The sequence below is a fragment of the Dipteris shenzhenensis genome, chromosome 29, assembly GCF_047967505.1.
Source record: "Dipteris shenzhenensis isolate YYH24624 ecotype China chromosome 29, Dip_SZ_1.0, whole genome shotgun sequence".
NCBI classification, from domain to species: Eukaryota; Viridiplantae; Streptophyta; class Polypodiopsida; order Gleicheniales; family Dipteridaceae; genus Dipteris; species Dipteris shenzhenensis.
The window spans coordinates 30,729,201-30,757,035 of record NC_141624.1 but is presented as its reverse complement, the minus strand read 5'-3'; the positions used below and the strand labels follow the sequence as shown (position 1 = coordinate 30,757,035).

Sequence of the window (27,835 nt, the reverse complement as noted above, 5' to 3'; positions counted from 1 at the left end):
CAAGTCTCGTTGAACCTAGTCACATACAAAGAAATTACTTTTGAGCAATAAAATTATAGTTTCAAACTCCACCTTATGAAGTTTTCTTCTGACTTCAGAGCTGTATCTTGGGAGCATTGGAGCACAAAACGGTTATTCTTGTGACGCATCAAGTAGAATTCTTGCCAGCAGTTGACTTCATTCTGGTTGGTACGAAACTTTTATATTTCGTTTGATTCATTCCATTTTTCGTGAAGGGGATTAATAATCTGACTTATACAAAAAACTGTACCATAACATGAATTCGAAAAAAATTAACATGGACATCAAACTTTACACCAGTTAAATCAGCCACAGTTAAGGTGTAATGTTCTGATGCTGGACTTGGAAAGGTCACGATTGCTCTTGAACTTTTCCTCTTAACACCAATGAAAATTCCTACAAGCAATAGAAACTGTATCATCTACTTTTTCCTTCATGTGGCAGGCTTGCATTGTCTGTTTCTTTCACAGACTGTTTAAGGATTACCTGGCATGTAAACGTGTACTATCACATGCAGTGAAAAAGTGAATTATAAAGTGAAAGTAAGCAGACCATGACTGCTATCTCCCTTATCCCATCCTCATTTACCCTATACAAGCTCACCCCAAGGCCCATAGAAAAGTCCTTCAGCCAAACTTGAAACAAGAGAGAAAATTTCACATTGAAGTAAAAGAACAAAGAACATCCTCCATAGGGCATTCAAAACTAGAAATTCCTGTCCGTCATAATGCAGGGCAGGTTTGGCATCACCCTCATGACTGTGCTGCAGTTGATGAGCCAGCAAACGACCATTGAGAACCAGGTCCTTCACTTTGATTTTTATTGTCGCTCACTACATGCCATCTTAGAAGCCTCTTCCCATGGACAAAAGACAATGGTCAGAACTTTCTTTCTGATTGTTGCCTGAAATTGAGCTTTTGCTCAGTATATTATAGCAATTCTCCCTCTACTATGCTCCTCTTCCTCCAAAGCATGGCAAGGTGTCTCTTACATAGCATCCTCTTGTCGAAGTCCTGCTGTTGTGGCAATCATGTGGAAAATGCCCCATTGTATGGCACAAACTAGAAAATACTATCATGACCCTTCATTGCATCCACATGTCTTATTTATGATAATTGTTATTCCTCTACACCTATTATGTTAAATTCTCTAAAGGTTCTTTTTATTAGAAACAAGACTTATTCACACATGTTCATCTCCTTATTCCCACAGTTAAGGCATATTCATGGAGCATACCGCATAGGGGTGGACATTTGAAAGGATACATGACAAGATAGACCCAGTCAGCCTGTTAGGTTTTGAAATCAAAGCCTAATTCAAGAACACAAATTCACGTTAAGTAGTCTACAAAATCCCCACCTGAGTTCATATTCAGAACCAACCATCCAACCAGATTAGAAACCAGATCTGAGGCCATTGGCCTATGGTACTAGAAAAGACAATCAAGGCCAACACCTAGAACATAATGCAGAAGTCTTCAGACTTAACTGTAGGGGTTTAGAAGCAATAGTCACAAAATACATAGGGGTTTCGAAGCAATAGTCATAAAATACCAATAGAAGGTCCATGCCATAAAATCAAATGTTTTTTTTTTTTTGGGCAAAGAAAGGAACCTTCTATTAATGCTTGAAAAACTTCATACAAAACAGCAGCCCCGAAGGTGCTGAGTATGGAAAAAATCGATAAAGGCTGAGAGAAGAAAAATCCAGCCTGTTCCATAAAAACCCAGCTCACTGCCTAGGGAATCTCTGGTATAGAGGCTAACAGCCAAGTGGGGGGACTATACAACCGGTGAGCATCCAGTTCCACCCTCGGCTACCTTGGTCGCCATCTGGCAGGATATCATCTACACCCCGCGCTCCACCTGGGAGCGTGGGACCCCGGGCTCTAGGACAACTGTCGCAAGGCGTGCACGTTTTTGCAAGGCTTGGCCTGTAGGAGTTTTTCACATATTCACTCCACGAGGGATTCGCTCATCACCAGACTACAGAGAGCAACCCAAATGTTCCACATCTATATGGTATGTTGAAATAATGCAATCCATGCAGCATTTTTATTGTGTGGTCTTAGAAAATCCTTGAAAGTACAAAGCATATATTCTAACTCCTGCACAGTAAAGACTCTCGAGAGTCCAAATTCCATAACACGTTTTAAACTATCCATGATTCAATAATCAACAGTTTTAAGTCTTAGGTTGAGGCACTAGGTCATAGATTCTGTCATTTGGGATCCATCTAACATCCACATTCCAATGTTTAAGATTTAAAAAACATTGGATACTCAAATCTGAAAGCATCAAATGACAAGTGTCTGAACTAGTTACTACAGTCTATACCTGAAGAGTAAATACCAAAGTCAGCTGTCACAAGAGTGTTAGAAAGTTCAAAGATTTTTAAATAAAACATAACAATGGGTTGTGCTCCGGTATAAAAGTCAAATAAATAGGCAATATTGATGGCCCTTGGGCTATAGCTATGTATTATGATATACATAATTTTGTGTGTGTGAGATTTGTATATGTATATGTACACACACTCTTCTTCTTTTGGTGAAATCCATGTATGTTTATATTACGAAAATCAGTCCCCAAAGAGGAGACATGCAATTACATTGAAAGACACACAAACAAAGTAATGTATCTGATGAACAAATAGGCAATCATAAAGGAATAGCCTGAGCGACATCCGGAAATAGTGAAACATGGAAAAAGTAGAATCTCCAGACTCTATGATTTGTGTCTTTCCACAAAGTCTAGAGTGCCCAATATTTAACCCAAGTGAAAAAAAGATCAAACTCGTGTCTTCGTAGGTGAATGCTGAAGAGCCGAAAAAGCTTGTCAAAGCAAGCAGTAGGAAACCAGGCTCAGAGATGCTATTGAAGAAAAAGCAAAAAGTCACGGATCATAGGGCAACGCCAGAAAAGATGGAGCAAGGATTCCCTTGGAGCCACGCATCTGTGACAAATAGAAGGAGCCCTATGTCTACGTGCCAAGAGCTGGCCAAAGGGAATAATGCCAAGCATCACTTGCCATAGAAAAACCTGTTGAGTTGACGAAGAGGAAGATTGTAGGACCAAATCTGCAACAATCTTTTACGCCATCATTTGGCATTACGATTCATAGACCAAAGCTGATTCCCCCGATGTGAAATCCAAGGAGGTGGATTCAAAACCTTGTATACACACACACACACACAATTTTTTTTTGTGTGAAAATTTTGATGCTTTATATTACAGAGTAACTATCCCAAAATGGGATGTGGCAAAATACATCAAGAGAAGATCTCAATATATGACATCTATACATCAGAGTCTAAGACAATCATAAAGAGATTGCTACAAAGCATGCCTGAAAAAAAAGAAAGTTGAGAAAGTAGGATCACCAAAGACTCTATGATTTCTATCTTTCCATAGAGTCCAGAATACCCAATAACGAACCCAAGCGAAAAATAAATCAAACTCATGTCTAGGTGGGTGAATCCCAAAAAGATAGAAAAACTTTCCAAAAGTAGCATTTGGAAATCTGGTTCTCAAATGGTGCCCAAGGAAGCCTAAGAAATCCGGAGTGTGGGAGCAATGCCAATGAACATGAGGCACTGATTCCCGCAGAGCCAAACATTTGCGGCAAACAGCCGGAGCAATATGGCTGCATGCCAAAAGCTGCCCAGACGAAAGACCCCTAGCAAAACTCTCCACAAGAAAACCTATTGTCGAAGGTAAAATTTTCAATTCCAAATCACTTGCAGTCTCTTTCGCCACCACTTTGCAAGATCATTCATTTACCAAAGATGATTTGCCCTGTGTGGGGCAAATGAATTTTATATAAAGAAGATATAGTAATGTGGGACAGCCTCAAAGGACGGCATGTCGACGCTGGTGAATGAAGAGTCCAATCCTAAAGCCGATCCTCAATCTCTAGTGGCGGTACTGGGTGAAAAAGATGAAGCATATGAGTAATAGTATGCCATATAGGACGATAGTGCATGCCAAGACCATATTTTGCAGCAGCCAAAGGAAAAGAAAGAAGGGTTCCATCATCATGAATGACATCTGCAACTGAGTGGATCCCTTTCAGACTAAGGAAGTATAAACGTCTAGGCTCCTGCAAAGCTAGCTAAGGGGCAAAATTCCTTGACCAATGTATGCTCTCAGCCCTCAGAGAATTTTCTTGCACAGGAATCCCGACCATGCCATTCGAAATGCGAGAGGATATGTTTTCAGTCCATCAACATGTTGGAGACCAGGGGACAGCCTTTGATCTTACTATCAATACAACCCAACCAAAAATCCCAGTGAGTGGGTTGCCAGTATCCAAAGGCACGGGTGGAGAGTTGTAAAAGCAAATGGCACATCATGGCAGCCCAAGGCTTAAGAACCTTGCATGAATTGCAGCATCATTTTCCCATTATGAGCAAGAATATGCACATGAATGTTAAGAATATTCAGACCCCCATGCATCTTTGGCGAGTAGAGATGTTGCACCGAAAGGAATGTCAAACTTTTCTTGCCATGTTTAGAGCGCCAGAAGGTTTCCATAACTATAGACATGAAAGTTGTAAGATCTCCCTTGCTGAACATACTCAAAGGCAAATAAAACTGAATATATGCCATCAAAATGGATTGAATAATATGTAGTCTGACATGCAATGGCCAAGTTGCTAACTTCTAGTATTCAAGGGTTTTTTTCAACTTTGCAAGTACCCAGTTAGACTGCTGGTGACGAGTAATCATCCAACCTAAAGAATAACCAAGATGGTGAACCAGGATGGTGGGTTGGACAATTTCCCCCGGCCATAAAATGCCAGTCTTTGGAATGCAAAGGCAACAACTTATATTTCTGAAAATTGACATGAAGACCAGTGGCCAAACCATATAAAGATAGTGCATGCATCAAGGAGAATAGATCCTGCTCAGTATTCCGAGGTAGAAAATGAATCATTAGCATTGGCCTGAGCAATCATAGGGTTGCTTCCAGGAATCTCTAACCCATGCAGCATGTATGTGGCTACCAGGTGATCCATGTATTGAAGCATGGGATGCGTGGCAATGGCATATAGAAGTGCACTAAGTGGACAGCCCTGACGAACCGAACAACGAAGTGTCCATGCTTCAGAATATCTCGACAGCTTTACTGTCACTATAGAGCCAATAAATAACATGCCGTAATTTCTGGCCAAAACCCAAATGCATGCATAATCTGCGATATAAAATCCCATTGGATTGTGTCGAATGCCTTAGCACATCTTGCTCTGGGTATTTGGCATATTCTATTCCAATATAAGCATTCGCAATATTATCTATGATATGCCTGCGAGAAACAAACGGGATGAAGGTCATCATGTAAATACCCTTTGATACGATCAACCACCATTTTAGTGATGATCTTGTAAATAATAGGCATGAGATTGATAGGTCTCCAATCAGCCAAGGATTCACAGATTTGCTTCTTGGGAAGAAGTTTCACAAGCCCTTTTTTCAAGGAATCCGGCATGTGTTGATTTTCCCAAGCAAAATTGATCATACGTAGCAAGATTGACATAAGGATATCCTGATATGCAAGAAAGAATTCAACTGTGAGACCATCCCATCCTGGAGATTTCCATCTGCCACAGGATTTTACCGCATCAAATAATTCTTTTTCAGTAAAAGGACTTTCTAGCTCCAGAGCATGTGGAGGAGAGATAATGGGAGATACATGCTGTAACAATTGGCACCGTGCTACAAGAACCTCTTGTGAAGAGATCTCTACAATCCCAAATTGTCTAGAAAAATGAGAAACACATGCTGCAGCAAGTTGTGCTTGAGAAGAAGTTCAAAGACCATCAGGCATACAAGCACGGCATATACTTGCAGATTGTCTCTTGTAATGTAGGCTTTTAAAGAATTCTTTGGATGAATAACCTTTATCCCCAGGAAAGCCCTCTGTCTTGCTCGTCTCCCATTTAGTGATTTTTCTATGATCATTACTTTGTACACAGTATCTAGCCTACATAGAGGTGTGCTTGCTTCCTTGGACAAAGGCCAAAGATGACTGAGCTCAGTCAAAGATTGGCAAGTATTTTTGGCCCGAGCAACAGTGTCCCTCAAGAAGTTTATATAATCTTTTCCATAATCCCGAATAACGATTGCATTCTAGCAATAAAAGCATCCCAAACGTAATCCATATCAATGAGACTCTGATGCGAAAGAGGTTGACAGGCATCATAAACCATTGTCTTATATGCATCACGCTCCAAATAACCATTGTTTACAATGAGCAGCCTTCTTTGTGACAACCTATCATCTGGCATCTCATGTAGAGAAATACTCAACCATAAAGGGGCATGGTCAGAATGCGTAAAAGCATAATCCACCCACAGTTTGGTAGTGAGATTATCATAATGTTGCAGATTGACCCTATACCAACGATCTAGGCGAGCCTGATAAGAAGAATGCACATTATGTTGAAATGTGTAGCCTAGCAAACATGGTTGTGATTCCTTCCAAAGATCCACTAAACTAAGCCGAAGCAGTAATTGAGACCAAGAATGCCTTTCGGAGGTCAACATATGAGTACAACCAGATGTATTATCTCCCTGTTGAGGTGCATTATTAAAGTCTCCACAAAGGAAAGCATGGTGTCTCCAGGGATACCGCTGCATATCGTCCCAAATCATCCCTCTACAACGAGACGATTGTGGTGCATAAACTGAAGCAAATTCACCTGAACAAGACACTGCATAACAATCCATCTGCCTTAGTATCATTAAAGGCAACAATTGGTTGAAGATCATGCTTCACCAAAAAGACCACACTTGAAAAAGAGTGCTCTCCCGCATAAAAGATGTCATAGCCAGCAAAGTGACCGTGTTGTCCTGCATACATATGCTGATTGTGCTCTTGTAGAGCCACTATATCAGGCTGCAAATTATTGAGATACACCCATACTAGCTTCCATTTCCTAGCATCACACAAACCCTATACATTAAGTGTCAAACATCTGCTTGTGACAGCATATTTACAGTTTATATATAGCTGAAGCAAAGCTGAATCAAGTCTGCATATCCACCTCAGGATCAGGGCCTCTACCCTGAGGTGACACAAGCGCTTGTTGAGAAGACAGCAAACCTGCAATATCCTCTTCAGGGAAGAGAGTACAATTGGCTATCACAGCAGCCCATGTAATACCAACACCTGAATTTTCTTCAGGTAGAGGAAGTACCATTCCATGTGTGAGGAGGTAAAGGTCTTCTGACTAGGACACTTTTTCTTGGAGTCTGCCAAGCCTGCAAGGTTTTTTCTTTTCCTTTTGATTGAGATGTGGAAGGCATTGGGGTAGAAACATTCCCATTCAAAACAATCTGCGCTTGCCCCTTATCTTGGGCTGCAATGACTGGTTTATTGCTCTTATTTTTTACCGTTGAAGTGCCACCAGTGTCCTTATTTGGCATCTGGGCAGGCATAGCATCTAGAGGCATTTTGTGTAAAACCAGAGGGCATTGCGAGGCCATGTGCTCAAGCTTCTTGCATTCAATGTAAATAATCCCCATTTAAGCTTATTAAAGGCACAACATGATTGACAGTAACAAAATAAGATTCTGGAGTGGGGTTATCAGTGTCCCACAAGATACAAAATCTATTGGAATTGCCATTTGGCTGTGGTGGACACACCACCTTGCCCAAAGAGGCTGCAATTTTTGGCAACAAAGAAGCTAGGCATTGAGGAAAATCCACTACATCCACCCACATCGGACAGCGATGTCTAATCAAAGCTTGATAGTCCCTGGTGGGTGTCCATGGGAGAACATTTGCTGTCCACAGAAAAGTGGAGTGTTCCAAGAGCATCTGTTTATGCTACTCATCCACCCTAATAACTTCAAAAAATCCCCTAGCTACATAATGCACTTTGCGAACAAAACCACCACCTAACATGCATGTCAACTAGTTACCCACATCAGCTGCAACAACTGGCATACGCCCTGGAAAGAAAATAACCAATGCGTGCTTGGCATATTCACGCATCGGATCCACAATATCATCAACCTCCACCATTATCCCAACAGTGGGACCGGAGTCTTTCCAATCCTTGTGGGTATCTTCAAATCCCTCATGCATAACATCATAAACCAGTTGAGCCTCAAGCGAGGCATGCACAGTGCTTCTTGTCCATATAAGTCTTCATTGAAACCATGTAGAACAACAAGCTGAGGATAAAAGACAGCAAGAAAAGAAAACCCAGAAGGAGAGGAAAAAGGATAGTAGACACAAAGCTTATGCACAGGGCAAGGGAAGACAGCAAGGAAAAGCAAGAAGAAAAACCACACACAGCACTGGCGAGGAACAAAACAAAGAAGCGAAGGGGAGAGAGAGCAAAGAAGGGCTGCTGACTAGCAGCGAGCAATGCACACACACCGAGGAGAAATCGTACAGCAGATACGGAAGAGCAACAACAGGTGCAGAGCTGTACAGAACAACAAAGGCAAGCTAGGACTTGTATGGAGCAGCCATACGGGTAGCCATACAGCAAGTACGGGATGTTGCAAAGGTCGCGACGGTGGCTGGAAGGCACTGGACCTTGACAAGCTCGCGGAGAAGGGCACGGAAACCTAGACGGGCCTTCAAGGAGGGCACAAAAACCCTAGACGGGGCTGCAGCAGCAAGCAAACTCCATAGCTCGCTCTCTCTCTCTCTCTCTCTCTCTCTCTCTCTCTCTCACACACACACACACACACATGTACATCTATATATGTACCTATATAAACGCGTACATATGTATATATACATACATGTATGTACATTGTATACATGTATACATAACTTTTTTTTGTGTGTGTGGGGAGAGGGAAAATACGTTTTGTGAACATAAAACGTTTTAAAATGTGCACTTTATTTTGACGTTTCAATGAAATAGGTTCATTGTTGATATGTCCAGAAGCCTCCTTCATGCCTACTATACCTGGCAATGATTGTGAAATTGCAATTTGTTGCCCTGGCCCGTAGAACTTGCACCACTAGCTAGTTAGCCCTTTATCATTCAAATCAGCATGCACCTGCTGAAATGATATTCGCCCACATTCCTTGCAGATTTTGTCTTAGTGAAACTCTTGCTTTCGCTTCTTACAAACTTGCACATACCTCATTGGATAATTGGTGAGAGAGCTTAGCGAGAATTATGGTATGAAATGGTTGGAGAGCTAGATGCACAAAGGCTATTGATTGCACCTAGGAGTGACACTTGGATGCACTCCAAACATCAATGAGACACATGATCTACGATCAACCTTGATAAAACCAAGGCCACGATCTTCAAAATGTTTGTCTGAAAGTGCAGCAGCTTTGTGAACAGCAAACTGAGAGCAAACGCACAGGCAAGAAATTGCCATGGAGGTAGAGAGACTTCAACACCCGATATCTAGGAAAAAACCATGCTGAACTGCTGAGAAAAACCCTGGCACAAGATGCTGGAAAGAGAGTAGGGAGGGGCCTATATACAGCCTACAGGTCCCCAAACCCTGCAGTCAGCCTAACCACCTGGACCGATCCTTGGGTCAGCCTAACCCGACCCAATAGGGTTGGTCGGGTCAAGTTAACCTAACTAGGCTAGTCGGTTCAATTGACTAGGTTGGGAACTTGGTTGGCCCCCAACCTAGTGACAATTGGGCGGTTGTATACATTCCTAGGGCGAGTCAAATCAGACTCTACGGATTGTAGGGCTTGGGGACCTATATATAGGCCCCTCCCTACCCTCTTTTCAGCATCCTATGCCAGGGTCTCTTTCTCAACACTTCAGCAGGGTTTCTCCTAGATATCGGGTGTCAAAGTCTCTCTCCCTCATCATAATTTATTGCCTATGAGTTTGCTATTTTTGCTCTCGGTTTGCTTTTTACAATCCGCTGCACTTTCACATGGTGTCAGAGTGACAAGACAACTAGAACCTAAGACTAGGAGAGCTGCAGAAGCAAGCGACCAGCACGAAGGGAATTCGCTGCTGTTTGGAGGTCATCGAGGGACTAGCGGAGAGTGCTGCTTGCAAGCGTTTGAGGCGTGAATAGTTCACGGGCGTTTCAGGATATTGTTCTGGCCCATATCCTACCCACCCTTACTATGGCCTACATCACACCCACCATTACTGCATCACGCATGGACGAAACCATCGATTGTGTCTTGAACAAGATCGTATAAAGATCCAGTTGGGGCTGACAGAGTTAGCTGCTGGAAGAGGTGGGCTCTTCGCGATCGCAGGAGCTATTGGAGCAGATCAAGCAAGGGAGCTAAAGACAATTTTGTGCAAAGATACCAAAGGCAGAGGAAGCAAGTGTGTGGATCAACAAAATTGAAGGCAGAAGCAATGGAGCAACTGCTTCCTCTCTTCCATTATCTTCTTCCTCTTTGAGCCACCTCCTCTCTTCCCTGTTGGTTTATTTCCAACTCCTCTTTTCCCACTCACCCTTTCCTTCGAGATCTCGACTTTACTCGAGATGGCTGAGAACAAGGTCAAGATCCATGGTCTTACCCACCTCTCCAGTGGACTAGCACATGGATGGAAATTGATGATGGAGTCAGTTCTGTAGTCATACGACCTAGTAGACTTCATCCTCGTGGGAGTTCCAAAGCCAGATCCAATTGATGCAAACCTTGGAAGCCTTAAGCAAAAGGACGCCCAGATAATGGCTCAGCTCTAGAATAGGGTAAATGCATGGGTAAGTTTTTTATTTTCTTGAGTTGCACTTCTTAAGTCGTCAACCACATCAAGCATATGATATTGACGAAAGGGATATGGGACCATCTGATGTCACTCTACAATCGTGTTTCCCCCATGAAGAGGGTGCCTCTTGAGGTACAGATGCCAGTGTCGATTCCTACCACGTTTGCTACGATGCGGTAAGACATCAACAAGCTCTAAGCACTACAGCAAGATGTCCTTCAGGCCAAGAAGAGATTTCCTCTGAGGACATGGCCATTACGCTCTTGTCTCATCTTTCCTCCCACTATTTTGCTTTTTATTCTTCCCTAATCATGAGTGGGAGGTTAAACACTCTCACGTGGGAAGAATTCGTGCCAATGGTGCTTGCTTAGGAGGAGCGCTTTTAGAATCCCCTGCAAGGGGGAGATGTGAAGGCATTGGCCGCCCTGCAGAATGAAAGCCGGAGCAAAGGGAAGTGGAACTCCCTCAAAGAAGAAATTTGATGTTGTGTGCAACAATTGTGGCCAAAAAGGTCACTACTAGAGGAAGTTCCCTCAATGATCACAAGGGAAGGGTACCGGTTCCTCGAGTGCATCTATCACTCCAGCCTTTGTACATCTACAGATTTTGGATTGACTTCTTCCACATGCAAGATATCATACACACACCCTCATGGCCTTGGAGTAGATTCCATGGTTCTTCACAAATAGCAGTGGCTAGGAGAGTGGCTTTTATGCTTTATTCTTCACATTCATAGCTACAAGGCCTTATGGCAATTCCACTTTCCAGATTGGCTACGCTAGCCACACTTCATGACTACTTGTTGTATTTGAGGGTTTTCATAGGATTTTATCCTAATTTCATATTTTGGTCATACTTATAGAAGTTCATTGCTTTGCCAAACAAGAAAAACATGCATGCAAGTGGCTTGCGTGTTATATGGGTTTTAATAGAGTGACTGCCTCAAGAATAAGACTGACCATGGAAGTATGTTCAAGTGAGACAAAGCGCACCTCAAAGTATGTTCCTCGTAGCAAAAATACGTCAATGATGTGGGAGTTCTCTAGACTGTGACTCTCGCCAAGGTTCCCTCAATCATTTCTAATTGGAGCAAATGCTAGTGGAGGTGCTAAAAAGCCATGGAGTTTTAGCATATGAAAGCAAGAAGTCGTTTGAGGATTATATTCATGCCACTCATAATGAAGAAATGTGGGCATTCCTATAACAACCCAAGGATCAAAGCTTAGAAGGATATTAAGCATTATGCCCAATAGTCATGAGAGAAAAGGATAGGAAAGAGCATTGGGATGTATAAGTGATAAGAATGAGAGAACAAGTGTAGAAGACTGAATAATGTGTAATTGGGGATAGTGTGTGTGTGTGTGTGTGTGTGTGTGTGTGTGTGTGTGTGTGTGTGTGTGCTTCTTTCTGTGCAGGCTGAAGATTTATGGCTGCTTCTCCAAGGGTCAGTGCCTGGATATACTTTTCATCATAATGCACTTACTACATACTGGGCAAGGCTTGACAGATGGTATTTGTTTTACCCACAACAATTTGCAGATTTTAGCCCTCATCTCCTTATAGATTTCTCATTGGGCTTGTCAGGTCATGCCCCATTGTGGATGAATTTGCAGCTTGGCATGCCTCTGGATGATTTGCCACCCCTTTCCAGTAGATTATTGCATGTTAATCAGGCTTATTTCCGACATCACTATTTCCAGCAAATGATCTGACTTGCAATTCATCCCTTGTCTTTGCATGCCCAGGAGGACATGGATTATGCTTGGGACAGTTTTGTCTCTCGTATGCAGAATGTCATTAGGGAGTATGGGCAACTGGCAGATGACTGAATGGAGGAATGAGGTTAAATGGGCAAAAAGGACAGCACAACAATTGACTGAATTTTCTCAGTTAAGGCCTCTCTCTAATTCAGAAAACGATTCCCTTTCACATGCTCAGATTAAATTGACTGTTAATGATCAGAGGAAATTGCACCAATGGCAGATTAGGGCAAGAATGAAGCCCCTCATGGATAAGGGCTGTTCATCAAAAGCCTTCTTCTAGGGCTTGCATGCTACTCGAAAGAAAAACTCATGTCTAAGGGTAAGGAAGCTCAATGGCTCTTGGACGCACTCTTTCTCTGATCTCCAAGATGAATGCCAAAATTATTTCCAAAAATTGTTCTCTGCTCTTGGTTCCCCATCAAATCAAATGATTGATGCTAGGACTGAATTTCTCCAATATGTTTCTGGAATAGTGGAAATGGATGATGCTCTTATCTTGGAGAGACCTTTTACTGACACAGAACTTGATAATGCATTGTTCCACCTCAGCAAATACAAGTCCCCTGGCTGGGATGGTCTTACGGTGGAATTTTATATTTCTTTTTGGGATGATTTGAAAGAAGTCCTCTTGCAAATGATCAATGTTGCCTAGCAAGAAAATCAGTTGCCGCACTCTTGGATGCATGGCATAGTCAAACTTGTGCCCAAAAAACATCTGTGTGACCATATGTCAGATTGGAGGCCTATTACTTTGATGCCTGTAGTTTATAAACTCATTGCCAAAATGATTGTGCATAGGCTTCACAGGATACTGGATGCAAGACTTCATCCTCATCAGTATGGGTTTGTGCCGCGAAGACAAATCCATGACAATATATCCAATGCCTTGACTGCAATTGAATATGCTAAGTATTCGCATCAAGATGTGCTCATATTGCAGGAGGATATTGCTAAGGCATTTGACACTGTTCAATGGGATTTTATCTCTCAAATCATGATAAAGTTGGGCTTTGGTCCCAAGATAGCAAATGCAGTTTACTGGCTTTACTCTGGCTCTACTTTTTAGTGCATTCTTGGGGGTCATCTGTCTCGGTCATGGACATTGGGTCGATCAGTCAGACAGGGCTGCCCTCTCAGTGCTCTCTTCTATGCCATTGCGACCCATCCCCTTTTAATGTATCTTGATCATCTTACAAACACAGGACAGATAACTGGTCTTAAAATCCCTGGGGCTGCATCTTTTTTGGCACAAGCATATGCTGATGATTCCTTCTTTATGCCACAGAGTTCTCCTCGGGAAGTTCACATGCTTATGACCACTCTTTCATTGTATGGTTTGGCAGCGGGATTGCATGTCAATTTTGACAAATCTAAATTACTTCCCATGAAACAATGTGACTGGCATTCTATTCTTTGGCGAGGTCAGGTGGTGCATTCCAAAGATGTAGTCAGGCATTTGGGATATCCCATAGGATGGCATATCACCAGGAAGCAGCAGCTAAAATGGATCTTCCAAAGACTTCAACATAAACTGGAATACTGGAAGATTTCTACTTGGCCTCTTCATGTCAGGCTCAGAATAGTACAGTCCATTGTAATGTCCTATGTCCAGTTCTATTTGCCTTTGCTGCATTGGTCCTCCAAGGATATTTCAGCCTTTATGTCTCAAGCTATGGAGATGTTATGGAGGACAAAAACTGTTGTGAAAGCATTGAGACTGATGAAGATGGAAATGGTGTGCTCTCCTAGGATGCATGGTGGACTTAATGTCCTCAATATAAGACATCATGTACTTGCAAGGAAGGCGACTATGCTGCATACTTTTTTCCGCCAACAACAGCCATGGACTTGTATGCTAGCATCCATGTGTCTCAACATGAGGACTTGTGCTTATGGTCATTGGACTACTGATCATTGGGAGGTTGTCATTGGGAGATTTATAGGGAAGATACATGGCTGTCCTTTCTCTACTGCTCTGATACTTGACTGGAAACAAGTACTTTCTAAGGTCAAATGGGCTCCTGATAATTGCTCAGGGACAAACTCAATGAGGAAAGAAAGTATTCATTGGAGTGCCTTCTTTGACATTCCACTCGCTTTACAGGAACCTATTCGGGCATACAATCTCATGAAATTGGAAATTAGATACATACATGATGTGGTAGATGATCAGGGCTATGTTTTATCTTTTCCTCAGGCCACTGCTTCCTATGCATTGGGAATGCATCATAGGTCTATATGGAAGAAAATTGCTGATTTGTTACATCCTTTTCTACCTATTCCTCCTGTGGCTGACACAGACAGGCTTACGGATTGGCAATTGCAACCCTCTACTACATGCACCCATCCTGTTCCTCTTTCTGCCTTAACCTCCATCAAAGCCTACAGGCTTCTTCAGCCTGCTCCATGGATTCAGCAATATGCTAATTCTCCGTGGCATATAAGGAAGCCCCTCTCATGGTGGCGGAAGAATCTCAGGATATTATGGAAGTGTAAAATGCCATTGAAACAAAGACTTTTTTTTGGGAGATGTATGACAGGCACATTGTCAGTGGGGGTCACACTTGCTCGCATTGCACCATCCACATGTTTAAGATGTCAGGCTCCTTCAGAGACTGTTCTTCATTTGCTTTGGCACTGCCCGTGTTCTAGGATCCTCCCCAGGAGAATTTCAGATCATCTTCGGCTCCGTTTCCCGAGTCACAAATTTGGGAAACATTTCTGGCTCTTTGGCAGATTTATGAGGTCTTTGTCTCAATACTCACTATTTCTCTCTTGGGTGAGATATTGGGCTCTTTGGACAATCTGGAGTGAGCATAATTTGACTTACTTGGGTCGGCAGATTCACAAGTCATATGAATCTTTCCGAGCCTCATTGCGGCAATCCTTATATGATGCCTGCCATGAGGGTGATATGGATGCTTCTTGCATAGAGCTTTTCTGTATCTTTGGGATACTCTCCATCTCGGAGACCTCCCATCATGTACATTCATGAGCATATAAATATACTGCACTGGATATTGCTAAAAAAAAGTGTGTGTTTATAGTAAGTACGAAATAGGGTGAGAATAAGAGAAAAGAAATAGAAAGAATAAACTTTGAAAAAGAAGAAAAGAAAAAGAAAAACCACATAAAGAAGAAGTAACAATACAGAAGAGAACAGCTGAATACCTTTCAAATGAAATCTAGCGTGGGAAAAGAATATGCAGACATGTTGCAGAGGGCCTCAATGTATAAAGAAGGGATCTGGCTGGGGCAGAGCCTCTTTAAAGGTCCTCCAAGGGTTTAGCCAGCAAGGGGAACAGGAATAAAGTGGAAGGAGGAAAATGACGGAAAGAGGGTAAAAGAGGGACACAAGGTGATAGGAGTGGGAACAAGTCATTGAGCATAAGTAAGAGGCAAGTGGTTTGGAGCTGTGATGGCCTGCAAATATAAATAAAAAGAGAAGAAAGTGGTATGTGGATCAGAAGGGGCAAATAAATGGTAGGCGGGTCACAATAGTCGGCCAGCCCGTACAGACAGTCCTTGAAGCACCTCTGCCAGGCTGCTGTGCTGCCCACATGACAGCTCATGTGCTGCCCATGTGGCAGCCCCTTATGGCTGTCCTTTCCTTGTGAGGTGCTGCCCATGTGGCAGCCCCCTCCCTAACCTTTTCTTTTGGGCACATGCCCTAGGTCTCCCGCCCCCATGCTCTCCTCATATGGGGGCTTACAGATGGGGATGTGACCTTTCCAACAAGAGGCAGAGCAGAGTTGGATACGCAAATCAAGCACGCTCTGGTAGGCGTTTGTTGTAATTACAACTTGGAAGTGTATGGTGCTGTTACATAGGATCCAAGTTTGCTATTGAAGATGTAGCGTTATGAAAACTATGAAGTGGGAACTAGTTGAATCATTTCTCTGAAATAACAACGGCTTACCCCGGCTGCTCCTGCGAACTCCCTACCTCCTCCGGGCTTCTACGGTATTTCCCTGGCAAAGGCGTCGAGCTAGTTAGAGAGAGCCTACCACCACGGGACGAAGGGCCTCTCCCCTCTGCTGAAGGTTTTAGAGGATGGGTCCGATGATCCGGCCTCTCCTTCGAAACCTTCACAGAAGCGCCTTCGTCTCCACACATGACATCCTCCGACCACTTCGACATCGACCGCAAGCAGACAGTTGTTTGTGGCCCACCTTCCCTCCTCATGAGTATACGCATTATCTCTTGGAATGTCAACGGGTTCCACTCATCAGGAACCCGTGGCCCCAGGAAGATGGTGCTCAGACAGGAGCTCCAGCCAGCCTTGGTGGGAAGGGTAGATGTGCTCCTACTACAAGAACACAAGCTTTCGGCTTCTCAGACCAGTATTTGTGGGAAGGTCTTCACAGGTTGCTCCCACACCTACTGGGAACCTTCGATTGGCGAGCAGGGGAGGAGCAGGGGTGTCTGTACCTCCATCGACGCTTCTCTAGTTCAGCATGTGTGTGGTTTTGGCACTCTGATCCCAGGATGTGCGCTTTGGGTGGGCTTGCATATTGAGGGATCCCGTATCGGCATCCTCAATATCTATGCCCCAACCGATCTCAGACCGAGAGCCGTTTTTTGGAGGTCCTTGACAGACTTGTTGCCAGAGATGGACTCTTGGATTGTAGGAGGGGACTTCAACAACCTTGAGACCCTAGAGGATCAGCAGGGACGGGGCCCAGAGTTCCTCGGTATAGCTCAAGCAGAGCAGGCAAATTGGGACTCCTTCCTCTTCGCAGTGGGAGGTCGGGACAGCTGGAGGGAGCCTTCCTTTCGCAGATGGTCAGGGAGTCTGGACTTCTCTTGGGGTTACAGGAGGAAGGGAGGCAGACTTTTGGAGCGGCTGGACTGTTTCTATGTCAGCGATTGGGCGCTTGGCAGAGGAGGAGAGTCAGGAGTGGTTCTAGGGACGACACTCTGAGACCATGTCCCAGTCATCCTAGTCCTGGACTCAGCCTCACCTCCACGCTCATGCCGGATCCCAGACTCCATCTACTCCAGAGCAGCGGTTCACAGCAGGATAGTGGACCTGTGGGAGCAGGATTGGGACCCCACCAGGGATATGGCAGCACAAGTAGCTCAGGCGCTTGCTGAGTCTAGCCTCATCTGCCAGCAGGAGGCGATTCAGGTCAGGCAGCAGTGTCGTGCTTTGTGACATTGGAGAAGTTGCAACTCAAAGCACCTCCTCCCGACCGCCTACAAAATCCTCGCCAAGATGATTAGTAGCCGCATCCGCCCCCTGCTACACGACTTGATTCATGACACCCAGACTGGTTTTGTCCAAGATCGCAGCATTTTGGACAACATCTTCACTTTCTCAGAGGCGATGGAATGGGCCCAGCACAGTGGCCAGCACCTTGCCATACTCCTTCTCAACTTTGAGAAGGCGTACGACAGGGTAGACTGGTCCTTCTTGGAAGGTACACTCTCTCGGTTTGGTTTCCCGAACGAGTGGATCAGAGGTATTGCTAGCCTTTACAGGTCGGCCTCCAATCGGGTTATCATCAATGGCAGGATGGGGGAGAGATTTACACTCGAGCGCTCGGTGCGTCAGGGCTGTCCGTTAGCGCCCTACCTCTTCCTATTTTTTGCAGAGGCCATGACCCACTTCCTTCGAGCCCGTACCACTGGTCTTCGCGGGATGCGTCTCCTTATTTGAGATGATGCAGAGCATTTGGTCTCCGAGTATGCAGACGACACAGCCCTATATGTGCAAGATGATGTCGAGTCACTGGAGCGAGTGAGACTGTCCCTAGAGATGTTTTGCCTTGCGGCTGGGGCGAAAATCAACTGGCATAAGTCAGTTGGTTTTCTTACGGATCCGGGAGCCAGCTCACAGTGGGGTATTTTCCTGGGGTTTCGCTGGATCCCTAGAGGACAGACGACACGTTACCTGGGATTCCAGGTAGGCCTGGACATCACACCGGTTCAGCAGTTCTTGCCGGTCCTAGCCTCCATACGACGAAAGCTTGCTTTCTGGAGCACGGCTCGGCTTTCCTTGGCAAGCAGGGCCCTTGTGGTCAACCAGGTCCTTCTTGCCACTGCTTGGTATGTGGCCTCTTGCTGGTGTTTCTCGAGATCATGTGTAGCCCAGCTGAGGAGACTGGTGCGGAACTTCCTATGGTCTGCTTCAGATGGTTCGGCACCACTAGAGCCAGGGTCGCCTGGCAGACGGTCATTCTCCCCCAGACAGAGGGCGGCCTCAGCATCATAGATCCAGAACTGTAGAGTCGGGCACTTCTTGGCAAGTTAGTCATCCGCGGTTTGACCCCAGGAGGGCAGACGTGGAAGCTCTCGCTACAGCATGGTCTCAGCGCGTGTACTCCCCAGAGAGGGGGTGTTTGGCAGCCTTCTATCCGATGGATCTTCACCTCTGCTCCTTTGACTCAGCCCCGTTCCCCCTTCCTCCGTAGCCTCATCTCGGTCTGGAGGAAGTTGCGACACAGCCTCTCCCAGGTTCCCCCTAGCTGCCGAGAGGAGATAGACAGACAGCCCCTGATCTGGAGCAACCAGGTGACAGATGCTACAGGTCGCCAGCTTGGAGAGAGATCCCATATCCCTTGGGCGCTCTGGGCGCGTGGACCCGCGCGCTCGCTCCGAGTTTGGAGGGACGTCTACAGCCAGCTGAGCCCAGGCGAGCTGGCAGCAGCAGTAGGTACGACACGTGGGATCCAGGCTTGACGAGCGGAGATTGATGTTGCCATTCCTGCAGGTTGGAGGATTCCCATAGTCACCGGATAGCTCTTCCCGGGAGATGAGAGGTGGCTAGGACAGTTTACTCCACGAGGCATTCCTTTGGTGGTTGCAGGCCTTTTCTCGGACTCCTCGATACACTTCTTCTCTGTCACTGATGATAGCCGCCTACAGAGCAGAGAGGCCGTGATCGACCCCCAGCTTCCCTAGCAGCGCCTTCGCATTGTAGGGCTGCAAGGGAAGACGCGGCATATAGACCCCCTCATTATGCAGGACCAGGATTGGAGACTCTGGATATGGGAGGGCCGTTCCTTGACAGAGGTGGAGTGGGACCCAGGAGAGTGGCGCTGGCCACCATCGGAGACCTCAGAGAACCCTACCCCCTTCTTTTCTTACAGTGCACGCACGGGTAGGCGTGCTCTTGGGGCTCTCCAACGCGGGTTACCCACACAGGCACTTAGATGGTATGCCCAAGGGATATCTTTGGTCTTTCTTCGCACTTTCTGGAAGACTCTTTGGGCTAGCTGGCGGCCGAGGAAGATCTCCTACTTCCTTTGGATGGTGGCACACAAGGGGCTACCAGTTGGCAGCTGGCTGAGGCAGATGGGGCAGGAGGGGCATTGCCAGATGTGTTTTCAGGAGTCGTCGTCCCTGAAGCACTGCCTTTGGAGCTGCTCGCATGCGCAGACGGTTTGGAAGGGAGTCATGGGGATCTTAGCGAGGGCTACACCCGAGCTAGGACCGGTCACTTGGGGAGCCATTTGCTGGTGCAGCACTGAGACGGGACACCACTTGGCTTATGAGTTCTCTAGACAGGATCCCGTCTTTTTCATCACGCAGGCCACCTGGGCATACATGGACAGCTTCCCTTGGCATCTGACAGAGACAGATGCAAGAGCGATGCCTCGGCACCTAGTTTGGGAGATCATAGGGAGCATTGCAGGCTGGCATATCTGGACTTCCAGATACGCGCAGACTGTAGGAGCTCAGACTTCTGCTACCCAGACCCTAGCAGACATTTGGAGCACGATCGTTCACACGCTCAAGGGTCAGTGGGATCAGATTCAGGGAGAGTCCCGGGCAGGGAAGGAAAAGAGACGACGCTTCCTTCGCGACTGGGACCACCAGGAGTTGTTCTTCCAGCACTCTACTCAGAGTCTTCAGTGGCATTACGCCCCTCCACCGTGGCTGTTTGTCCACTCTCCGATGATTATGCCCTGAGAGGCTTGTATTTAGCATTTTGACTCCTCGGGCTGAATCCGTTTTGTGATTGCAGCCCGCTGGCCTTTAGGCCTTCTTGTACTCTCGCTTTCAAGTAATATAACTAGCACTACTTTTTGCGCAAAAAAAAAAGAAGTGGGAACTAATCAGATACCAATTGCTTTTGCTGTTCTCAAACTGTAAAGGTTGTCCAAATACAAAGTAAAGGTGTTTTTTTACATAACAGTTTTTTAAATCATGCTTTGGAATTCTTGAGCTTAGGAATTCTGGACATTTCCCTTGTCCACAGGTAATGCACGAAGGTGAAATCAAACAGGCAGGAACTTATGAGCAGCTTCTTAGAACAACTGCCACATTTCAGGAGCTTGTAATCGCACATGAAGAGGCATTAGAAAGTGCCACTAAGGGAAGCAAGAAAGATAACTCTGAAACTCAGGTGTCAACTGTTGAAAGAAAATACAGTGGAGTCGAAATAATTAGAAAAAAGAGCATGGCAAGTATTGTCCCAAGAGAATCCCAGTTGATACAAGAAGAACAGATGGAAAGTGGGGAGATGGGTATCAAGCCATACAAGCAATATATTATTGTTGCAGGAGGATTATTTGCTCTTTTGGCAATGATGATCGGACAAGGAACATTTGTTACTTCACAAATTGCAAGTAACTTTTGGTTAGCCAGAGAAGTTTCCAATAGGCGTATTTCTGCCCAACTACTTGTAGGTGTTTATGCAGCACTTTCAGTTGTTTGTGTGCTGTTTATCTTTGTGAGGACCCAATTCACGGTGATTCTGGGTCTGAAAGCATCAAAAGCATTTTTTGAGGGTATGATGAGTTCTCTAATACAGGCACCAATGGCATTCTTTGATTCAACACCTACAGGTAGAATACTTAATCGGGTAAGTTAACTCTCTTTGCAGACTGAATTTTGAAAAATCGTACTCAAGAATGTGAAAAATAATAAAATGTATACTTTATTTATGGCAGTGTTAAAACTTGGCAGGCCATGCTACGATACCGTATAATATGTTGGTTTTTCAATAGGTCTCTGCAGATATGAGTGTCGTGGATCTTGACATCCCATTCTGTTTTGGATATGTGGTGGCGGGAATATTTGATATGACTGGAATTCTAATTGTTATGGCTGCTGTAACATGGGAGATCTTGATTATTGCCATTCCTCTACTAGTCCTTGCATATAAAATACAGGTTTCCCCCAAAACTGTAGAGAAGATGTAATGATTCCTTTGTCATGTTTCTTAAAATCACACCAATGTATTAACCTGTAGGATGCCTACGGTGCAGAACTTCTATGTGGCTTCTTCTCGGGAATTGATGAGAATGAATGCAGTATCGAAGGCACCCATAGTCAGCTATACCAGTGAGACAGTCAGTGGTGCAGTGACGATTCGAGCTTATCAGATGGTGGGAGCTTTTAAGGCACATAATTCGCAGCTAGTTGACAGGGATACGAGTCTATATTTTCACTCTCAAGCAGCCATAGAATGGTTAACAATGCGTCTTGAAGCAATCGGAAATATAGTTTTGTGTGTGTCAACACTTCTTCTTGTACTGCTTCCCTCAATATCCCCTGGTATGTGAGATATGTAATATATTTGATTTTAGTACTTACATGCTTTTAGATTTATCAAATAAGATTTAGTTTTAACAAGCTGTACCAAAAATATGCAGGCTACACTGGATTGGCTATATCATACTCTTTTGGACTCAATCAAACCCTGGTCCTTCTAGTTTGGTGGCAATGCAATTTCTCAAACTATATTGTATCTGTAGAACGCATCAAACAGTACATGCAATTACCTACTGAAGGTCCTGTTGTGATTGAAGACAACAGACCAACACAAGAGTGGCCAAGCAGGGGTGAAGTACAATTAAATTCTTTAGAGGTGAACAAAATGCTGTTATTCTCAATTCATTCATTCACTTGTTGTGACCTAGCTGCTATTAAATTACATGTCGCAAATATAAAATATGCAGTCCTATTTTTCAACAGGCAAATAGCATATGTAGCTATAAAAAAAACAAATCGATGAGCAAATCCAGATATGAGCAATGTATTTGTCGATCATTACAAGATAATGTGACACACATTCTCCCAACCTAATGTGGCTTGAAAATCAACAGACAATCATCTCACATAAATATGATTTCCAAAATAAAGACATTCGTTCCCCTCCTGCCCAATATGGGCCGACCAAGCCGCATCAGCCTGCCCCACATGAGGGCTGCACATCGCCATTCAAGGGGGCTGACCCCCCCTGCCTACAAGCCGGTCCAAGGGCCTAGGTGGCCGACCTGCAGGTCAGACCACCTCAGCCTCTAAGAGGGCTGCTGGGGCCTGATAACCTGCCTCAAAGGGTAGCCCTACAGCCACGACCTGACCTGCCCCCCCCCCCAGGCATCCGCCTCCTGTGCGCCATCAAAGCAGCCTGCAAGCGCGTCCAAGGACGGCCCTGAACAGTGCGGACCCCTCCTAGAACAAGGGGTACTGGATCCTCCAATACCCTATCCAGCAGTAGGCTAAACCTCACGGGGGGCAGGCACACCCAAAACAAAGGCTCTCACTCAGCCTACCCTAACCTCTCACAGGGCGGGAACACCCACAAGCAAGGCCCCCTCTCCCTACAATGTGACATCAAGAGATGTTGACCTCCAACAACAGAGACGATCTCTGTTTTCTTGTTTGTCTTGTCAGTCCTGGATTTTGATGCTGCATGGCTGAATTACTGTCTGACGAATTGCTAAATGCTCTCTCCTTTGCTTGGTAACCTATGCCAGAACAGTTTGCAACCTGTGGTCTAGTAACACAGCACGTTGGAAGGAAGGACAATGGAACAAGAGGGGGAGAGAAAAAAAAAGAAAGAAACTTTATTAGCATCTATGAAAGACCGAAGGGTCAACGAAACTGAAAAAAACCAAATACAATGAAAGCTAAGGGTAGGACCTCTAAACGGGCACCCATACCCAAGGCTTCTTTCTGTGATGAGAAAAAAGTAGATGCAATACGCTGTTGCTGCACGAGAAGGAAAACCCCCAAAAGGGACAAACAACAAGGGGGGGCCCTGGTCATCTCCCAATCGGATAGCTATTCATCTGGGTGGCCGGGCCTACGTATATTCTTCAGTGGGATCAATTCCATTGGATGACTAAGAAGAGACAAGAGGAGCTCGCTTGATAGTGGATCTGGGTCTGGTGAGTGCTGGCATCAAGGAAGAAAACCAGAGATGGATCCTATTGATGCTCGACCTGTTCAACTCCTTCCCTCTCCTCTATAGTACATATGATCCCTTGCTGTTCTTACTCTGGTCACTAGAGGAAAAAACTGTGGTCATGCTGTGACTGGGCTCTGCCTGGCCATCCTATGCTTTCCTCTATGTTCATATGAGCTGATCTCTATGTCTCCAGGCCTCAAGAAGAAAAATGGCCACACTCTATTGAACAAGATGTGCCAAAAAATCTTTGAGTGGGCCAAAACCGCTAATGAATAGACAATGATGTCGCCCACAGATCTCACAGTACACATGGCTTCTGAATGCAAAGAAAGAAAGAAGTTTATTAGAAGTCTTCGGAAGACCAAAAAGGGTCTATGAGACTAAAAGGAGGTGATACAATGAGCTAAGGAGTGGGGCCACTAAGCGGGCATCAACACCCACAACAAATACAAAAGAAAATCCATACTGCTCATCAACGGCGTCGATACATAAAGAGAAAAACTGTCTGAGCTCATGAATGAAAGCCAACGAGAGCATCAACCCTAGGAGGAGGGCGTCAATGTGTGGGGCTCTTATGGTGACATAGACCTGGTAATAGAGCGCTGGCGGCTATCAACATGTGCAGCCAAGCTGTAGCCTTGTAGCGAACAAGTGCCATGATCATTGCTATGGGTCATGCATCCGCTCTAGTGAGCATGAAAGGAAGGTCTCCTAATGTGATATGTGCCTCAGTACGCTGACCAGTTTGGCATGTCTCAAACGCTGGCTTGGGTCCTCGCAGCCTCCGTGAGTCCTGTTGGTCAGTGCTGTCTTATTGGAAGAACTTAGTGATCATGCTCAGAGTGGAGTTTGGCTGTCTGTCGTGATCTCCCCTGCGTGCCCTAAGCCACCGCTCCCTATGTCGTAAGGCCTCATGGATGAAGGCTGTCAAGCATCTCTAGTCTGGGTAGGACAAGAAGCTGGGTAGGGATCCCAAACCGTCTTTGAAAAGGCAAAGATACCAACCCCTGATCTCGTAGTACACAGGGCAATGAAAGCAAAATGCTTCTCTGACTCGATCTCTTGAGAATTGCCCCACCACTCTCAATACGGAGACCGTTTGATGAGACCCAGAACTACCCAGTCAAAATCCTCATGGAGTGGAGGAGGTGGATCTGTGTGTATCTTGGTCAATCTCTCTCTCTCTATTTCTCTCTCTCACACACACAGAGCACTAGGTCCCAGGAGGACATCATGTCCGGCTGGACCCCCCCTTGGAAGGATTTTATTATCAACAGAATTTTTGAGTACATGATTTCAGCAGGCTAGCTGCTTACAAAAATTCATTTGTGAATCCAATTACAAAGGAGCTCATAGCTCATTTCTTTGGCAACATGCCAAATGTCAAATTTTAAATAACTTTCCTAATTACATGCCACCTAAGGGCAACTCTAGAGTCTTCGAAGCACTTGGTCATGCGGGGGATCTCCTAGTTGCTTGCTAAGCTCCATATTGCTTGGGTCTTCAATCCCTCTTAGTACCTACAACAATTAACTAAAGCGCACAACCATGGCACCCATTAATGGTTAGCACTATAATATTTGTGGACTTGCACATAACCTATTACAATTTCTCAGGTCGACCAAGGTCAACCCTCTTGATCATAATTGAGACTTGACCAACAGTTGAAGAGCCTTAATTATGGCCAAGTCTCGCCAACTGAAGTTGGCACATCTTGGTTAACCATAGTTAGCCCTCTTGGCATAAGCCAAAGTCTCGCTGATCGAAGTCAACACTCTCTAACCAAGGTTAGCGCTCTGGTTCTTTGGTAACCGTAGCTCCTCCTCTTGGCCTAAGCCAAATCTTCTTAACAGGGGTTAGGGTTACTTAACCAGAGTTAAGTATCTTTGACCGTAGTCAATACTTTGACCAATAAAAGATATCTTTTTGAACATAGTTAAATAAACGAAGAACTCTTTAATTATGATCAAATAAATGATCAACTGAAACTTTGAGTTGGAGTATTTACAATTTGGTGACATTCCCCTCGGCTTCTACTCAGTTGACCCCAATAGCTTTCTTGTAAATATCCAGGGGTTGTGGATGATCAGACAACATGTCTTCATCCATCCACTTGGCATCCAATGCCAAATAATTCTTAAATTTTACAAGGTCCCTATAAAATTCCTTGCCTTGGGGGCCTTTGCATACAGTATGGTACACAATCTGCTCTGGCTGAAGGACCTCCTCCAGCTCATCCACTTTTGGTTGATCCTCTATTACTAGCTCTGTAGGCTTCGATCCTTGATATTTCTTTAGAAGACTCGCATGAAAGGCATTGTGAATCCTCCAATGCTCTGGCAGTGCCAAGCTGTATGCAACCTCATTAATCTCATCTGTAACCCTGAAAGTGCCATAATACCTCACAGATAACTTTGCATGCACTTTTTCTTTGCCCTTAAGCTTGCGGAGCCTAGCCTTTTCGAGCTTCAAAAGTACCGCCATCTCCTGTGCTTATCTGCAACCTTCTTATGCTTTTCTTGAGACCTTTCTATTGGTGTCCGGACCAGGCTGAAAGCTGTATGGAGGTCTCTAACAAACTAATCAGCTTCAAAAATCTCATCTTTGGTCTCGGGATAGGTAGCAGAATCACCTTTCCATAAATGACCTCAAAGGGGGCTTTCCCTGTGGAGTTGTGAGCTGTAGTTTTCCCAGTCTGATTTTTGGTCAGCCACGTAGCCTTTCAATAAATCCAACATTGTTGAATTCGCTACTTCGCTTTGACCATCTGTCTGGGGATGGAAAGAAAAAGAAAAAATCAAATTCGTCCCCACATTATCAAAAAGGGCTCTCCAGAATAGACTGGTCATTCTGGGATCTTGGTCACTAACAATGGACTTGGGCATACCATGTTGCTTAAAGATCTGTGCCATGAAAACCTTAGCCATATGATCTGCCTTTATAGTTTTGTGTACTGGAATGAAATGAGCCTGCTTAATCAATGATAGTCCAAATCCCATCATTCCCTGATTTTGATCTTGGCAAATAAAAAATGGAGTCCATTGCAATACGTTCCCATGGTGCCTGAGGCATGGGAAGAGGCATAAGTAGGCCAGGTGCCTTTCGCCTGTCATATTTGAGCTTTTGACAAGTGAGGCATTCTATGACAAATTGGTGTATATCTTTGCGCATCGCTGGCCAATTTAAATACCTCTCTAAAGCCTGAGTGGCTGCAATTCCTCTATGCCCAGCATATGGAGGTGCATGGCATTCCTCCAGAATCTTTTGCCTCATCTCTCGGGTGATGCATAAGCAGCCATCTTTCATTAGATACCCATCTTTTAAGGAATAGTGACTGGTGGACTGCCCCTCTTGCACTTGCTGCAAAATTTCACCAAAATCTGCGTCATTGGCATATTGTCTCTCATGTCTTCCAGATCCCTATGATAGCCAATAGTCACATTATTCACCTGGGGTCTTCGAAACGAAGCATCTACGACTTTGTTCTGTGCTCCTGGAGTATGCACGATCTGAAATGATACATTGACAGCATACTTGCCCATTTCATGTGCTTCTCGGAGAGCTTAGTCTGAGTTAAAGAAATATCTCAGACTTGGGTGATCGGTCTTTACAGTAAAATCTGCACCCAAAAGGTACTTCCAAGTATTAATGGCATGAATCACAGCCAACAACTCTTTCTCGTAGATTACCAAGTATCTCTCGGCATCCCATAGTCTCCGGCTTTCGTAAGCCACTACATGACCATTCTAGTGCAATGCAGCCCCTACACACTCTCCACAGGCATTACAATCCACATCAAAAGGCTGAAAGTGGAGCAGCAGATCCACAAAGTGCCTGATGAATCTTCTGTAGTATGAGTGCAGGCCTAGGAAACTACAGACTTCATGCACAGTTTTCAGCTCTAGCCATTCCTGGATGGCTTTGATCTTTGCCGGATCCATCCGAATTCCATCCTTGGATATTATATGCCTTGAATAGTGGATCTTTTCCCAAAAAATCACTTTTCTTGCTGTTTGCATAGAGATTTCATAGCTCTTGGAAAACAATAGCAAGATGCTCTTTATCCTCTTCTTCGGATTTAGAGAAGACGATTATGTCATCGAAGAAGGTACCTATGAATAGTTTATAAGGTCGGAAGATACATCATTCAGTTGAAGGTAGCTGGAACATTCGTTAACCCAAAAGGCAACCAAATACTCATACAACTCAAATGTAGTGCGAAAC

The 27,835-nt window shown here is 44.8% G+C and overlaps 1 protein-coding gene across 3 annotated transcripts in view; it reads left to right on the top strand.

Moving 5' to 3' along the window:
• The window catches only part of LOC147882694 (ABC transporter C family member 8-like), an 81,962-nt gene that overhangs the window by 38,362 nt on the left and 15,765 nt on the right, over positions 1-27,835 (top strand). For all 3 annotated transcript variants that reach the window (XM_087400821.1, XM_087400823.1, XM_087400822.1), the window contains 5 exons: positions 99-185; positions 20,672-21,277; positions 21,423-21,587; positions 21,684-21,972; positions 22,071-22,285. In XM_087400821.1, coding sequence (XP_087256947.1) covers positions 99-185; positions 20,672-21,277; positions 21,423-21,587; positions 21,684-21,972; positions 22,071-22,285 — 1,362 coding nt within the window. The remainder of the gene's footprint in view (positions 1-98; positions 186-20,671; positions 21,278-21,422; positions 21,588-21,683; positions 21,973-22,070; positions 22,286-27,835) is intronic.